Here is a 16,991-nt window from a genome sequence, read left to right as displayed (position 1 = left end):
TACTGGCCACACTCTTTCTGATACAAAACTGTTTTCCCTGAATATCCCACTAAGTGCCTATCTGCTTGTATCATGGTCTGCAGATTGTATAAGGATTGGTCCCTAAGTGGGCACTTTGAACTTGACTTTGAACTACTACTAATTATTCAGAACATGGGTTTGTTTTTAAAAAGTCTTGACCCTACATCCAAATCACTAGAGCTTGAAACATCATCCTGCCTTTTCTGTTCACCATCCAGCGTGACACTGAAATGTCATTATTTAGAGGTGCTTTTTTTCTTTCCCATTCCCTTTCTCCACTAAACGTATTGTATGTTCTGCCAACAAGAGGCTTCAAGTAGTTTAAGTGATTTAAGGTGAACAGATTCCACTGCGTGTCAATGGGTACCGTGGATCTCTCTCTTAGTTTCCTTAGACAATCCCAGCTAAAAGCTGTATTGTTCTAGCATGAGATGCCAAAAGCAATTCTGTGAGGCCTGTTCTTCAGGAGCTGCATTCACAAAGTGATGGCTCCAGTAATTACCTTGCTAACTTCACCTCCTTTTTTTCTCATCTCCTTTAAACAGACCTGATCCTGTCATACTCACTTTAACAAACATCTCATTGATTCTCTGGAAGGTTTGCAGAAGGCCTACAAGATAAATCATGATTTAGCTTGATTTTTACCAGTTCTCTGAGACTTAATATGTTGTCTTAATTCTTACAGATCCAATGAATGAGTCCAACTCTACTAACTGCAGCTTCTTAGGACAGACCTCTGGTTAAATATCACAGTGACAAGCTGATTTGAAAATGCTTATATTATAGCATTATGTTTTTACATGCTTCTCATAAATCTCCATCATGACTTCAGCTTCCCTTTAAACTATTAGCAGTTTAAGCCTTAAATTATCTCCTGGTATTATCCTTTCTAGTGAATCCCTAAGTAGTTAATAAGCAAGAAGATCTAGAATAAGATGATTGTTCAGATGAACCCAACAAACAACTCTCCCACCGTAGCTGCTACACTTGGCAATATTATTGGTAGAAAAGCCAAGAATGGAGACTTGGGGGCACTTTTAAAAAAACAAAACAAACAACCAAACTACACGGGTGTGGAGTAGAACATATGACAAGAGGGCAACAGAGCTGACTGACAGTTGAGTGTTTTGTGGACATATATATTGTTGACCTGTGCATGTTTCGCACTGGAGTTTAACATTCCTGTGACCTTAATACAGCAGGTAGATTCAAGGACTTGTCCTCTGGGAGCACTGAAACAAGGGCTATTTGCTACCTCCAGAAAATCCCCAATGAAATGGATTACTAAATAGCTGTCCTAATGAAAGCGGTGGATAGCATGACAGTGCTGATCACAGAGGAACAAACATGATGTCTTTCCATCAGCAGAGGTGACAAGACATTGTTAAGATTTCAGATCTCCGTGTGCTGGAGTGTGGACATAACTGTAACAGGGAGATTCTATTACCCAACTAGAGCAAAACAGGAAATGGGGTTTTTCTGAAGTAGAGTGAGTGGTGGGACAAGAAGGTAACTTTAAGGAATGACTCCCTGCCAGCAGTTAACTTCAGATTTAATGTTTGACACAGCCCAGCTAAGGAGAAAATACGAGGCAAAGGAGAGAAGCAAAGAAAGGCAATGAGGGGGGCAAGATTCAGTGACCAAAAAATACCCCAAAGAAGATTGTACTCCCCATTTTCCTGTTTCCTCTAAAAATATGCATTATTTCCTTCTGTCTCATATTGGTGACAGATTGTGCAAAATATATGTGGAGAGCTGGCTGGAACATAGCTCACAGCCTGCCAAGGACCAAATGTGTAACAATTCCAAAACTCCAGCAACACAGCCATTCAGTATTTGATGGCGAAGATTTTGAAGTCATAGATTTCAAATCCCCTATTAAAGCAGGGGAGGTATTTAATATTAATTTTACTCACTGAAGAACGTAAGAGTGAGAATTTGCTTATCCAAGGTGTTGCAGGCTGGTCCAGGCCAGAACTTAGAGCTCCCTTTTATGAAACCCTCAATACTTGTGACCAATCTGCCTACAAATTGTTGTCCCCCCACCCTCCCACTGTAACATCAGGGTAACATCTTCGTTTCAGTCTTCAAATTGGAAGGAAAGTAAAGTCCATCATATGAGAGTGCCTGGTGGTCTAATCTCTCCCTCTTCCCCATTTGCAGTGTTTGATCTGCATTGCTGTATTACCCCTTACTTACTCAGCTTGTTCCTAAGACAGCGTTCACACCAGGTTATAGCAGAAATACATCCTTTGAATGCAGGAGGAACTGGAGTAGGTTATGTTCTACACACTCCCGCTGTTTTCCTTGGGCTCAGCTACCTAATTAAAGATCAACTCAACTTTGCAGCGTTGAGATTCAGGATGAAATCTACCACATGCAAGGATGATGAGCCTTTCCAGCAAGGAAAATTAAAGATTAAAAAAAGAAAAAAAAAGTCAAAGCTGCTGAAAGAGAGGCAAGGCCACCCAGCAAAGTTCATGAAAGGCACATTTGCGCTTGTTTGGTTTGAGCTGCATAGTTAGGGACTAATCACCAGCATGCGTTTCAGTCTGGGAGAACCAGTTCTTCTTGGTGGATGAGAAACTGAACATGAGCCAGCAGTGTGCTCTTGCAGCCAATGGTATCCTGGGCTCCATCAGAAGAGGAGTGGCAGCAGGGACGGGGAGGGGAATGTCCCTCTCTACTCTGCCCTCCTGAGGCCCTATCTGGAGTCCTCTGTCCAGATCTGGGGCCCCCAGTACAAGAAAGATGTGGGACTGTTGGAGAGGGTTCAGAGGAGACCACAAAGATGATCAGAGGGCTGGAGCACCTCCCCTGTGAAGAGAGGCTGTCCCTGAAGGGAGCAGAGAAACAGGAGGGGAATCAACTTTTTAAAAGGGCAGACAATGGCAGGACAAGGGGGATGGATTGAAGCTGAAGGAGGGAAGGTTTAGATTAAATATTAGGGGGAAGTTTTTTACAGAGAGAGTGGTGGACGTGCTGGAACAGGCTGCCCAGAGAGGTAGTGGATGCCCCATGCGTGGAGGTGTTCAAGGCCAGGTTGGATGGAGCCCTGGACAACCTGTGGTAGTGGGGTTGGAGCTCTGTGATCCTAGGGGTCCCTTCCAACTCATACAATTCTGTGATTCTAAGATTCTGCTTTTGTCAGGTTGGAGAAGAAGAAAGATGTGGTGTGAGCACTGGTCAGGGTGCTGGAAGTCATGAATTTCCAGTCTTGGTAATGAGAAAAGATCACTGTGCAGGCAACTCACTTAACCCTTCGTTGGTTCTCTCTTTTTTTGTCTCCTAGAAGGGAAATGAGAATAATATTTCCCACTCAGGAATTTGGAGGAAGATTAATTAATGTTTGAAAAGCCAGTCTTGCAGTGGGAAGAGTTATATAACAGCTAAGTATTTATTAACGATCACCCTTTTATAGAAACTACTTCTTAGCACAGTGATATGGTAGATGAATAAAATGTGCTCTATCTGGAAAATAAGAGATTAGGGTGAATTCAGGAAGTCAATCTGTTGGAGAACCCATGAAGTTCTGACCTGGCTTTTATTCCAGCAAGGTCTCACTGAAGCCAATGGTTCTTTTGCCTGGTTAATATAACGATAACCTTTTTTCCCCTGCAGATGTCTAATTTGCTTGGGGAATAGGAAATCTCCTCAGGCCCAACTCCTGGCACTGCTTCAGAACTTGTCCATGACACAACATGAATTTGAAAGGCAGAGAAGTCTAGACACCAAAAAAAAAAAGAAAAGCTGCAATTCTTCCGTCCTACAAAGGATCTGCTGGGACTGTGTAAACAGAACTCCTTTGCCTCAGCTCTGGTTGTAAAGTCCACCAAACTCCTTTTTAGCTAGGCATGGCTCAGCTTGCTGCCACCCTTGAAAGCCATCTGAAGGAGATGGAGAAAGGCAATTCTGCAGACCCATCTGATTTCCTAGACCATCCTGAACTCTGCAGCTAAAATCCCTGCAGAATCCTGTAGGGAATAGAGCATTGGGATTTCCTGCAGGGAATGCAAGTTTCCTTTTAGGTGCATTGAGGGAGAGAGGTGCATGAGACCTCTATTCAAGGCCACAGTGGTGCTTTTATGAGGTAACAATGGCAGAGTTAGAATTATGGGTGTGTGTCCAGGTAGAGCTGAACGAAGAAATTCCTGGTAGAAATTCCAGAAATATTTTTGGTATTAAATTTAAAACTTCCTCTAATAGGTAAATGGGGACTGGGTTTTAGAGCTTACCTGATTTTTTTAGCTAGATTAGCAGCAATTCAGGCTCAAGGTATGTAAGAGCAAGAGGGAGTTGGGTATTATACAGCTATTAAACTCTAAGTGCCTCATCCTCTGTCAGCATTGTGCTGATCACCTGATAGTGCTCAGAAAAGAATTTAAGGAGGCAGAAATTTTTGAGCAGTGCCAGTAATTCATATCATCTGAATCTGACCCTGCCCTGGCACAGCTTCGTGCCATTTCCCCTTGTCCTGTCTCCTGTCACCTGGCTGAAAAGACCATCACCCACCTCTAAACAACCACCTGTCAGGTAGTTGTAGGTGGTGATAAGGTCTCCCCTCAACCTCCTCTTCTCCAGGCTGAACACCCCCAGCTCCTTCAGCTGCTCCTCATAGGATTTGCCCTCCAGCCCCTTCCCCAGCCTGGTTGCCCTTCTCTGGACTCACTCGAGGACCTCAATGTCCTTCTTATGGTGAGGAGCCCAGAACTGGACACAGCACTTGAGGTGCCACCTCACCAATGCTGAGTACAGGGGCAAAAATCTGCTAGAAATGTAAATATATCTTCCCAACCTAAGAAAGGCTATAACATTTGTATAAGTAGAGGAGATTATCTTCCCCAAATAAACAGTGAGCTTTTTGTAGCTCGCTCTGGTTTGATGATTCCTTTTTCTGCTATTCAAACAGTGGTCATACAGAACTGCAGGTATATTGTTGTTTGACTCTTGGTCAGCATCTGTTCCACATTGCTCTTGTCGTGGTTTAACCAAGCAGACAGCTTAAACAACCACACAGCCGTTTGCTCATTCACCCACACGGTGGGATGGTGGGAGAGAATTGGAAAGAAAAATATAGATAAAACTTGTGGGTGAGAAAAAAACAGTTTAATAGGACAGAAAAAGAAGAAGATAACAACGATGATGATGGTGATGGTAATACAAACCAAGTGATGCGCAGCACAATTGCTTACTACCCAAAGCCAATGCTCAGCTACTTCCTGAGCTGCGCTGTCTCCCTGCCAACCCCCAGTTATATATGGCACATGATGTCATTTGGTATGTAATACCCTTTAGCCAGTTGGGGTCAGCTGTCCTGGCTGTGTCCCCTCCCAACTTTTTGGGCACCTCCCACCCTCTTGTTGGTGGGGCAGGATGAGAAGCTGAAAAGTCCTTTACAGCCTGGCAACAACTAAAATATCAGTGTGCTATCAACGTTATTCCTATCTTAAATCCAAACGGCAGCATTATACCAGCTACTAGGAAAAAAATTAACTCAGCCCAACGTAGGACAGCTCTGTAGGACTGCAGAGGAGGGAAGAGTATTTTCACTCTCCAGATTATATTAGAAGAATGTACTGGTAGTAGAAGAAGGGAGACCAAACTGATGTTTGTAGAGAGTATGCATCAAACAACAGTCTAGCTGTTCAAAATGTCTGGCAATAGAGTTAGGTTTTCATATGGAATGAGGGCAGATGATTTGAAGAATGGATGGACATATGGATCTGGGCATTTTATTTGTCTCCGACTTTCTTCCCTCCCTCCTTCAAGAGTTCTTGTTTCCAGATCAAGGGTAGTAAACATCTGTGGCCAAGGACACAGTACTTTGGAAAAAGCTTTTGTCCTGCTAATGATGGCTGTGTGATCATCACTTTCAGAATGGAGCAATCTAATATTCCAGGTCACTCATCTTATGCAGATCATGAGGTTGTTTTACACATTTCTATTAGGCAAAGTATTTTCCTTGAGGGAGATTGCAAATCAGCTAGAAGAGAGAGAGAATGAAGTATGTTGTCATGCTAGGCTTTGATTTACAATTTTCTATCATCTGTTCCATAACATAGACCATACTCTTTTTGTGAAGAGTAGCAGAAAAGTATAATAAGGGAAATTTTATGTAAATGAATACATGGGGCAGGTCTTTTTAAGATTTTTATTTATTTATGGAGCCTTGTGGCCTTCCCAGGCTGAGATGTCTGGGGAATGGGAAGTAAGTACCTACACACCTTTTCAGTATCAGGTCTGAGTGAAGTTTTTAGGAGTGAATGGTGTCTTACTGCGTGGAGAGTTTTTCAAGGGGTCTAAAAACCAGTCTAGAGACTGCTGGGTTCTGTTCTCTCTTCTGGCACTGCTTCCTTTGCCTTCCTAAGCAAACTAAGCAGGAGAGACTGCTGGGCATGACATTTATTCCTGTGTGAAACCCTTGAGGTTAATGAAACTAATAAAGCGACTGAAAATGTGTCTGGGAATAAAAATTCCCAGGAAGGGCATGAAGATACTTTGGCTTTGTTTCCTCATCTTTTTAAAATGTCAATAATTGTATTTGGTAGATGAAATAGCAGTAGGAAAGAAAATGGACATTCAACGACTGCTTTGAAGATGGAGAGAGATAACTTTTAGAGACAATAGCATGAGTTAAAAACTTCATAGAAGCTGAGTTTGTATATAATGAATCTTCTCATGTATCTTGCCCTTGTCATGAGCTCCCTGTGAAGGCGTAGACCTTTCATCACCCGGAATTGTTTGATCCTATTCTTAATCTGTTGACTTAGTCCTAAAATAAACAAAATTGCAGAAGGAGGATTCTCTGTCACACATTTTATTATTTCTTGGGATGCTGAATCTGAAGTTTACCTGGACAAATAATTATCATTACTTTTAGCAAGAAACTGTGGATGATTTCCATCTCCTTGTCTTGACTAGGAACCTGCAAATAGAAGCTATTTATTATCCTTTCACAGAAAAGCTTTTTTTTTAAAAAAAACCCCACGACCAACTTCAACAAGCCAACCCAAGTGTTTCTATTCTTGGAGATTGGTAATGAAGGAAGGAATGTCCTTTCTTCTCAGTCTAGTTCCCATTGTTGTGCATCGCGCAGCACCAACATCGGGCCTGGCGTTCCAATTCATTTTATGTGCAGTCTCGTTTGTAATCTGAGGGCCCTACGGGCTGCTGGGCCTGAATGTGCCTTTGCCTGGGCCTGTAGGAAGGACTGCTGGCAGCACAATGGAAGAAAGCTTGTCTGGGGACGTGCGGCTGCAGGGCTGCCCTTCTGCCACCTTCTACCAACGCTGGTCAGGAGAGTTTCGGGCAGGCGTGTGGAGTGTGTGGTGTTGCTCTGAGGGGAGAAGGGAGCGTTGTTTGAGAGGATGCTGCTGCTGTTGCGGATTACGCTGATGTTTCTGTTCTCTCTTCCCTCCCTCATGTCTCCTTTCCTCCCAGTCTGCGGCAAGCGTTACAAGAACAGGCCTGGGCTGAGCTACCACTATGCTCACACCCACCTTGCCAGCGAAGAGGGTGATGAAGCCCGCGAGCAGGAGACCCGCTCTTCCCCTGTCCATAGAAATGAAAACCACAAACGTGAGTAGTGTTTTCCCTTTGCCTTTGGGATCCTCTTGGGGGATGTTGCCCCCACCCTGTCTTTGCCTTGCGGAGGCTGGCATGATTGCCTTGCTCTGTTGTGAGTGATTGGGACCTGGCTGCTTGGAGCTAATCAGCCGCAGCTCACACGGGTGCTGGCTCAGCTAGTCAGAAATTCATTTCAAACCCAGCATTATCTCTGCAGCAAGTCACTTTTCCATTACTGCTCCTATGGGGAGGAGGTGGCAAGGAGAGGAGGGGAGAAGAAGAGATGCCCGACCTGCCCATCATCAAGTGGCCTCCCAGTGCCTGTTAGCAGGGAAGTCAAGGAAATACACATCCAGCAGTTTTAGGGGGCTGCCTTTGTTTTGCCTTTGAATAGCAGACATTTATCCGTGTCTCAGTTTTTAGGGTATGAAATTCCCAGTGCCTGTCCCCCATAGCCCTGCATGTCCTCCCCAAATGGCTTAGCCTCAGCTCTACCAAAAGCCGCTTCTTAGCTGCTGTTTGTGAAAATCTATGGAAACTGATCTGCAAGGAGGAGTTCTGGAACATGAGCAGAGACAGGAGTTACGTGCCAGGATTCCCACGCTGGTACAGGGCTGAAAGAAATCTTAGCGGCCCAGATGGCCCTGTTTGACCATCCTTCCTCTGCTGCTTAGGCACAGAACCGAGAGTCAAGGAGGCTGTGTTTCATTACTGATTTTTTGCAAGTCTCTAAGCCCCAGTCTCTCAGTTTTCCCTGTGTGTGATGCTATGTGATGTTTGCTTTCACCTTGGGGTTTGTGTAGATAGCTTTGTTCGCTTCCAAAAAGTCCTTTCAGATCACTGTGTGAACTATGTCGTTTTAGTTCAAAGTAGTGAATGATGTGGACAAAGCAATAAAATGCTCATAGGGAAAAATATCCAGGCAAAGGCTTTCTAATACATTAAAGTGAACTGGAAGAAATATGAAAGAAGGAAAACATTTTCTTTCTAAGCAGGAAAATTGATAATTGTCCCCAGGGAGGTGTGGGAGGGGGCTTCCTTCCTCCAGAGCATCTGCTACTAGCCACTGTCTGAGCTTGAAGGGCCGTTTAGCGTGATCCCATTTGGCAATCCCTATGTTTCTGTCACTTTTTATGCTCTACCTTTTAGTTATTCACATGTTTTGTAGGTTCATAGCAAAAGTAATTTTGACTCCTCCAGCTGTTGATAAACTTGAGCTGTCAATGCACAAAGAGCGACTGCTTGGGCAGGCTGGAGAATGTCAGTGTTCAGCCAGTAGCTTTTGTTTACTTGCATTTACATCATCTCTGCTCTGTGCTTGGGGTTTTTCTCCTCCCTGCGCCCGCAGGAGTCAGTAATAGTTGCCTATCTGTGAAGCATAGTGCAAATCTGTGTTGAATTAATATTTGTAATAGCCTTGTAGAGATGCCCAAACAAAGAAGGGTAGTGTCCCCTGCCCTCCAGCTTGTCACAGAGGGTGAGGACAGTCTCAGTCCTTCTGCTTATGGTGCTTAGGAAATGATAGTCATTAGCAAGAATAGGAGCTAGAAAAGTCGTGGCAAGGTTGGGAGCAGTCAGCCTTGGTCCATGGGAAGAAAGCTGCATTCCACACTATGGGAAAGGGTAGACCAGGACCTGCTTGGGCTTGTGTTCCCACTGAGCTCCCTCATGATGTTTGTCACAGAGGGAAGCTGGTGATGCACAGATCCCCAGACAGGCTGAAGTTTGAGCCAGTGGGGCAAATCACTCTGCGATCTGGATTTCTGAACAGAAAGAATCTGTTTAACAGCCAGGCAGGAGCCTTTGAGGTATGGGCAACAGTCTTGGGAATGTGAGGATCACCCCTGGGGCAAGTCCTGGCCACTGCTGTAAGGTAACTCTCCCAAACGTCTTAGCTGTCGCAGTGGCTGTTTGTTCCTTTCTGCCTGTTTGTGTGTTTACAGCCTTGAGCTCGGATCTTGCATCTCTGCTCTTTCACTTGGCGATATTTAATTTATGCTGCCATTTATCTTCCATGTGAATGCTAATTGTCCACATTGCTAATGTGCAGTCATTAAATGGTCCCTTTGTATGGGGGGATGGTGGGGAGCCAGGGCATCAGATCCTTCCTCTCCCCTAAGAACTGCTAGGCATGTGTTATGAATTAGATTTGACAGGTCTGCAGTATCGCGGGGCTTGGGCTTCAAGAATCCTCTCTGCATGGGCTTGGGGGGCGGGCGGGGGAAGGGAGGGAGGGAAGAAAGGCGGGGTGGGGTGGATGTTAATCCAAACAGCTAATCCACAACCTACTGAACAGGAGGATCAGAGATACGGCATGGAGCAGGGTCTGGTTATTTGCTTAGCAGTGTGTCGGGGAGATATGAGCAGCCTGATTTAGAAAAGGCAAGGCAAATTCAAACCAGCCATTTGGAATTTGCTGTGCTGTGGGAGGTGAGCGCTGGGTCAGTGAAGTTCAGGCAGGCAGCTGCAGTATGAACTTCCTTCCTTTGTACCCGCGTCTCCCCTGCGGCCTCCGCTCTCTGCAGTACCTGTGGTAGCAGCAAGCCGTGCTGACGTGGGAGAGAGCTTTCTGGAGCAGGATTTGGCTGTTGATGCCCTGGCTGGTGCCAGCTCAAGAGCTGATGGCCTCTTTGTCTTTCTGCACACCCAGTCCCCTTTGTCTTTACTCTCCTCCTCACGCACAGACCAATTGGAATAGTTCAGTGAATTACCCAGGGATTGTGGAAGAGAGATAGATAGGAGGAACATACCTGAAATCAAGAACCACTGAATTGATGTGTAGCAAAGAAAGGGGACTGCCCCAAGCTCCAGGTCTCAGTTTCTCAGCACATCTCACTGTCCTTGACTGTTGTTGAAGGTTTTCTTTGTTTACATCTGTCTCTCCTTCTGTCCTCCTTTTTCACCTATAGCTTACCCTTTGCAACATGGGAGATACTTCAACAGTCTTCTTTGGCCTTTCCCTTTCCTAAAATATCTCAACCTCCATTTTGTTTGAGCTTTATTTGCTTGGCTTGTATGTCTTATCTAGCCCTTGGACGCAGATAAATAGCCCCTTCCTCATTGCCTAGTCTTGCCCCTGTCTGCACATGCGTTTATTTTTGACCTGCTCTCTGATTTATTTCACCCAAGTATGGAATTGAGAAAAGGAAGTTGTAGAAAGCCCTTTAAAAAGTCAACAAGCCCCCTCCCCTTCCCTAACTCTGCTGATAAAGAGAAATTATCCCACACCATTCTCAGCCTTTTTTTCTCCTGGCTTTTTCTCCACATGTTGGCACCAAGAGCGTGAGATTTGCGAGCCCGGGGTGCATCCAAGCCTGCCACAAAACACCTGCTGTTTTATTCCATCTCGCTCCATGGGTACAGGCCAGCTCTGGGGCCAGCTGGTGCTCACAAATTTTTGAGACACTTCTGATATAGGAATTACATTAGACTTCTATCTATTGAAATGAGTGAGTGAATGAGTGTACGAGTATAAATGCTCTTCCTTAATTCCTGGGAGAATAGGATAGTGTGTCTACATGGAGAAAAACTTCCTCTCCTTTGAAGGAGAAGAGTTTCCAGTGGCATTTTGCTGTGCGAAACATTGGTTACAGGCAGCTGTGTGGTAAACAGGGGCTGAAGAGATCTTTCTTAAGCCCACAAGCCCTTTGACCAATGACCATCCCAAATAAAGCCCATCATGCTGGCCTAGCTGCTGTGTATGCAGGTTGATCTGTCCCACAGTACACATAGTTAAGGAGAATGGAGTCCTGTGCCCTCCTGTTGCTCTGCGAGCTTGTGCATCCAACCTGCAAAACCACCCCTGTATGTTATTCGTGGCATCAGCCTGTTGTGGCCGGTTCCGTCAAGGATTTTATGATGTGGATAAATCTCTACTGGAGAGACCAGCCAAAGTTGTTTGTGTACTCTAAGCATAATTGGATACCCAGTCTCCAGAGATAAAAAATTAATGTGCTAACCTCAGTGTGCCTCCAAGCTGTCCTCCAGCTCCCCCACACAGTCATCTTTGAAACATTTTTATTTCCATCCAGGCAGGGGGCTGGCCATGAATAAATGACGAGAGTCAGCCCCTCAGTTGGAGACGAGCTGTTTGTTCCTCTCCACAAGCAGCATCAATTTGAAAAGCTACATCAGGCCTACTTTTTCCCTGCCTCAGTGCTGATCCTTGCTGGGGCCATGATGGGAGCTACTTCTGAATGCAAGGATGTATCAGTGCCTACTTTGCGACAGGATACCCTGCAGCAGGTGCCTTTTCAGTCAAAATATGTACATTAGCTTGAGTTGACTTAGCTTATTCTGTTTAGTTTTTATTTTTAATTTTCCAGGAAAAGGAGTCAGAATCCTAAGAGAAGCAATACTCATTGCAGAGTTTGGTGCTGTGTAACAAGTTCCACTCAAACCCTGGTGTAAATTTCTCAGACATTTTTGCCTGTGTTTTGGGATGCTGAGGAAAAAATAAAAACCTAGATCAGTTGTTTAGAGCTTTGAACTTGTCTACCATATACAGTGACCCAGAGGGGAATTTTTGTTGTTTTGTTTGAGAGTTGTGGGAGTTCTCTAGTAGTTTGGGGTTTGGGTTTTTTAATGTACTACCTGGCCAGGATTTGAAATGTTAACACAGGACTCTCATTAAAGAGAAGCAGCCAGTGCTTCTCAGTTTATGGGAAAATGTTCCAATTTGACTAACTAGTTTTTGAAAATTGTGTGTCACATCACCTCTTGGGACAGAATGGTATCGTTTATATATTTTCCTTTATCTCTCTTTGCTTTTTTCCTCTTCCTTGTAGAATTTGAACCAAGTAAAATCCAAAAGGCCTGACTGAATTTGAACTTAGGTGCTCCTCCAGTGAGTAATTCTCAGATCTGATGCCCACACCATGTCGCAGGGATCCATTTCATGACACACACTGGCCATTCTCACCTGAATACTGAGGGATGCTGCTGGGCAGGGCTGCATATTGAGCACTAGAACCCCTCCTTGAGTTCCCTGAGCTGATGGGAGCAATGCATTTCAGTGGCCAGAGGCCAAGTCTCAGGAGAAGTACCCCTTGAAATCAGGAAATCCATATGTTAACATGTCAGACTCTTTTGTCAGCATTCCTATTCAGTATCTCCTACTATTTATTGCCATGAGGCACTAGACAGTTACAATGATTTATTGCGAGCAGTGGGATTGTGACCCATGCTTTCGGTGTTCCTACAGGAGACTTGTAAGATCAGTGCAAAGACATTTCTATGAAGTGCTTCCATGTGGTGCAGGAATGCTGACTCCCCCAGATCTCTATGAGATCTGATCAGCTGATGCTGTATTTTCCCAGCTGTACCTTCCACTGCCCACCTCCCAGCTCATTCATTAGCTGTTCAACTTAAGGGCCATATCGATTCCTGTAAAAGACACGATCAAATGCTCTTCCTTTCCCCCCATTCGGAGGCTTCCTCTGACTCCTACTGACATACCTCCTTGTAGCACTTCTTGTAGCACTCCTTGGCTGTGCCTCTCTTCGCAGAGAGAAGCAGGGGCTGGAGGAAATGCAAACCTGTCAGAGTTGCTAAAAGCTCTGCGAAGACAACGGCCTCTTCTGTCTCCACAGCACCGACTAAATTCAAAGAAGATATAAAAGCCATTTAATATGAAGGACTGGCAATCCTTTGGTTGGGTGGTTTTCACCACCTCTCTCAGTGGCGCAGCCTGCTTCTCTGGCTGCCTGCAAAGGGCAAGCCCGCGCTGTGCGGGGGAGTGCGGCGTGGGGAGCCTGAGCGAGCGAAGGTCCATCAGGCTGCATAGGCTGATTAGCTCAACTCTGAGAACAGAACAGCAGGCGTTTCCCAGTGCTACACCCAAGTTCAGAGCTTATTTGGGTGAATACAGTGCCATGCCGAGACAGATGTGTTGTTACCAACCTAAACCACACTTACAGCTGGCGGGAGGGTCTCTGTATCAAGTGCCCCAACACTTCCCAGTTTGGGATTAGCCAGCATGCTTATCTCTGGTGTTAAGGACAAACATGCCTGGAGAGACTAGCCATTTCCTCTCATTCAGTTTGATTTACATTTTTTCCTGGAAAATGGCAATGAAAAAACCCTTGCACTTAATTCACTGGCAAGGAGGCGGCAGGAATGACCGCACACATCTCTGCCTGCCTGTGTACGTGTGAGAGTGAGAGCCTTGTATGCCTTTCAGCTGTGCTTGGCCTATGCCTCACGAAACCAAGGGCTCTATGTATGTTTTTCCAGGGCTTGGTCTAGTCCTGCACACAGAAACACAACCAATGCCTTCCCTGACACCCACCGTTGCTCATTGCACCCCAGCAACGACAGAGGCCGAAGTGGGTACATGCCCACCCAGGCATCTTCTTCTTCCTTCAAACAAAAGCTACAATCCCAGTGCCACTTTTCCCTTCTCCTTTAAGCCATTTTTTAATTCACTTATCATGTAATTTCTTGTGTAAGCCTGTCTGTCCTCCACCGATGCATTTTAAGCGGCAAACAAAGGGGCCGTGCCACAGTTCCTTACACTTGAGAGATGAAGCAATAACAGGTGGCAAGGCCAGAGGCAGCCCTGGCCAGGCATCCAGGTCGCCATGGAGACGGTCCCGGCCTGCCAGGGATGAGTGCTGGAGGAGGCGGAGGGGAGGATGAGCAGAGGCGTATGGGGGCATTTAGGCTGTAGGTTGGGATTATGTGTCATCAAATCCTCCATGGGGCTGGACGATCGCAGGCTCAGGCTCTTGGCTGGCATTTGGCTGTGCAGGCGGCCAAATGTTAGACTTGGGCTTGTATAGTGAGAAGAAGGGAGGCATTGGAAAGGAAAAACTGGGCCCCCATCTCAGACAAAGAGCCTTCTAGATTTAAAAAAATAAACAAAACAAAACAAAAAACTCCAACCAAATCTTGCCTCTCTCCCTCCACCACAAAGTGGTGCTTGATGCAGGCATACATGCAGGTTCCTGCAGCCTCTATTGTGCTTTGCAAATTTGTGTCGCAGAGTAAATGGCCTCATTCAAAGCCTTACGAATTGAATTGAAAACCTCTGGTGGACTTTATTGGTTTTGGATCAAGCCCAACAGAAACAGGTAAGAGCTGGACAAAATGTACTAGAAAAATCCCTTTGGGAGTGCATATCTGCCCGATTGTAGCCGATTCACTGTAATCATTTAAAGAAGTGATGCACAGCCCCGCACCCCAATGGCAAGGCACTCATTCTGCTCCTCATTCTCCACTGCCTTTCCAGTAGTGTGGTTAAGAAAAGTAAGGATAAAATGCTGCCAAACCTAGATGCACAGCTTAAACCACAGTTAGGTATTATGCCGTATCACCTACAGAATGATGAAATTCATGTGCCTGCTATTTGGTATCATGAAACAGAGAAACCAGTTTTTCTTTTAAGCACTAGTTCCAGCTCCTTTATGATCCAAATCATCAAAATAACTTCACTTAGAAATCAGAAAATTGAAAAACTACAAGGTTCTTTTTATATCAGCTTTTGTCTGTAGGTGTTTAAAGGTCACAAGTTGAAGGAAAGGTATTTAAAATACCTGAATTCTGGGTTTGCTGATTAAAATCAGGGACAAGAATTTCTTCTTCTGAACTTGCCTTCCCTTCAAGATATTCTCTGAAGCCATGAGAGTTAGAAAACTGAAGGGGTCTTGTTGAGTCATGTCTCCAGGAGATGACGTGGAAAAGAAAATGCCTAATCTTGTGATGTCATTTCTCTAGAAGCAGCTATATTTTAGTATTTAGCTTAAACCACGAGGAAGATAACTTCCAGTTTTCTGATTACTTGGGGAGGAGAGAAGAGAAGCTAAAACTCCGTTTACAGTCCCTGCCTTCAAAACCAAGAAGGCACAGAAATTATTTTAAACATATAAACTCAGTCAGTTTGGTTAGCTTTTTAGGTTTGGCCTACAGAGCAAATTTACTGTGTGATATAAGACGGAATTTATTTAATTTACAGTACTTACTTTGCAGGAAGACTCCTGTGAATGATAGCACCATATTTTAAGTAGGTCTTTATTCTGCTTAGCTTGATATAGTTTGAAATTAACTCGATTAGGCTAAGAAGAAAAAATATGTTTCAGAATGAGTGCATACCAAAGTTATCTGTAAATATTGACTTCATTCTCAGACTGCATCCTGTCTTCACATGAATCAGTTTTCAGGTACAGAGCTGTGCGGATCTTTCTGTGTCTCTCCTTAATCCATTTCTTGAAAGTATTTTTTAAAAAAATTGTATACTCTGTCTATTTTGGGGCAGATGTAGATGAAGACAGAGCCTTTGATGAAACTAGAAAAACGACACTGAGTTGAAATTTCAAGAGCCTCTGATTTAAATACACCCCCTACGAGCACACCTTGGCACAGGCAGTACTCCTCAAAGCTCCACAGAGCTTTTGATCTGTTGTTGCAGTTTGTAGTGTAAAAGAAAATCAGAGGAGTCTTGAGTAAGTTAGGACAAGACCATGGATGGTTTTCAAGGCTTTGCTTTAAAGCAGTTTCGATTCTGGGTGAACAATTTTTAGACAAAAGCCTTGGTTGTAGTCACCTGATCCAAATGATTGAGCTAGCAGTGAGTTACTTCTCATTAGCTGAGCTATCACCTGCCTTAAGCCAGCACCTACTATGATGATTACTTCTACTGTGATTAACATGTGCAAAAAGTCTTGGGTGGAAAGCAGTAACACATCAGTCCCTAGTAATTTAATTGATTTCACTTGTGAATCCGTTCCCATGCTTACTTTTCTAAAGAATTTTATTGATTAAGGACTGGGATTAGGGTTGGGCTTTTGGTAGATGAGATACCTCTCATGAATATTGCACATTATATCTTGCTATCTTTGCTTTGTTTCTTTAATTCGTGAACTACAGTAAAATAGAACTAAAATCTCTAAGGACATACACACAAGAAAGTCCTTTGGAAATAAGAACACTGCTTACTATCATCTGGAAATCTCTTTATTCTCAAACCTGCTGTGATTTAGCCTGGGGCTTAATTCACTGTGCAGTACTGATCAAGAAAATAAATTTGAGCCAGGTTTGATTCTAGTTTTTGCACCTGTTAGAACACAAAAAAAAAAAAATTGAAGATGGCTTATTTGGCTCTAGAGATCCATCCTTTCAGGCATCATTGATGTAACTTCAGGAACTTCTCATCTGTGTACAACTTTTCAGGCCTGACATCTCTATTGTGTTCAACTGAGCCAGGTTTGTATATATGAGTGATGAGCTGTAGATGACCACATAGACACTCACATTACAAATTAAATTAAATTGGAAGAAAAAAAGAAGAGAAGGAGGAGGAGGTGATTAGAACCCGTGTTTATTCCCTTGTTATTAGTCTAGGAGAATCCCTTCAGCTTCGCAGCTGGCTCATACCCTCCATGTGTCCCACACACTGCAGATGAATT

At 44.3% G+C, this 16,991-nt stretch overlaps 1 protein-coding gene across 3 annotated transcripts in view; it reads left to right on the top strand.

Annotated features, from left to right (window-relative positions):
• DPF3 (double PHD fingers 3) overlaps window positions 1-16,991 on the top strand; it is a gene marked incomplete at both ends in the record, with an annotated part of 172,852 nt that overhangs the window by 124,121 nt on the left and 31,740 nt on the right. For all 3 annotated transcript variants that reach the window (XM_084263872.1, XM_084263873.1, XM_084263874.1), the window contains one exon: window positions 7,462-7,599. In XM_084263872.1, the coding sequence (XP_084119998.1) occupies window positions 7,462-7,599 (138 nt within the window). The remainder of the gene's footprint in view (window positions 1-7,461; window positions 7,600-16,991) is intronic.

The sequence above is a fragment of the Gallinula chloropus genome, assembly GCF_964237585.1.
Source record: "Gallinula chloropus genome assembly, chromosome: 4".
In the NCBI taxonomy this organism is placed as follows: domain Eukaryota; kingdom Metazoa; phylum Chordata; class Aves; order Gruiformes; family Rallidae; genus Gallinula; species Gallinula chloropus.
This window is presented reverse-complemented; position numbering and strand designations above follow the sequence as displayed.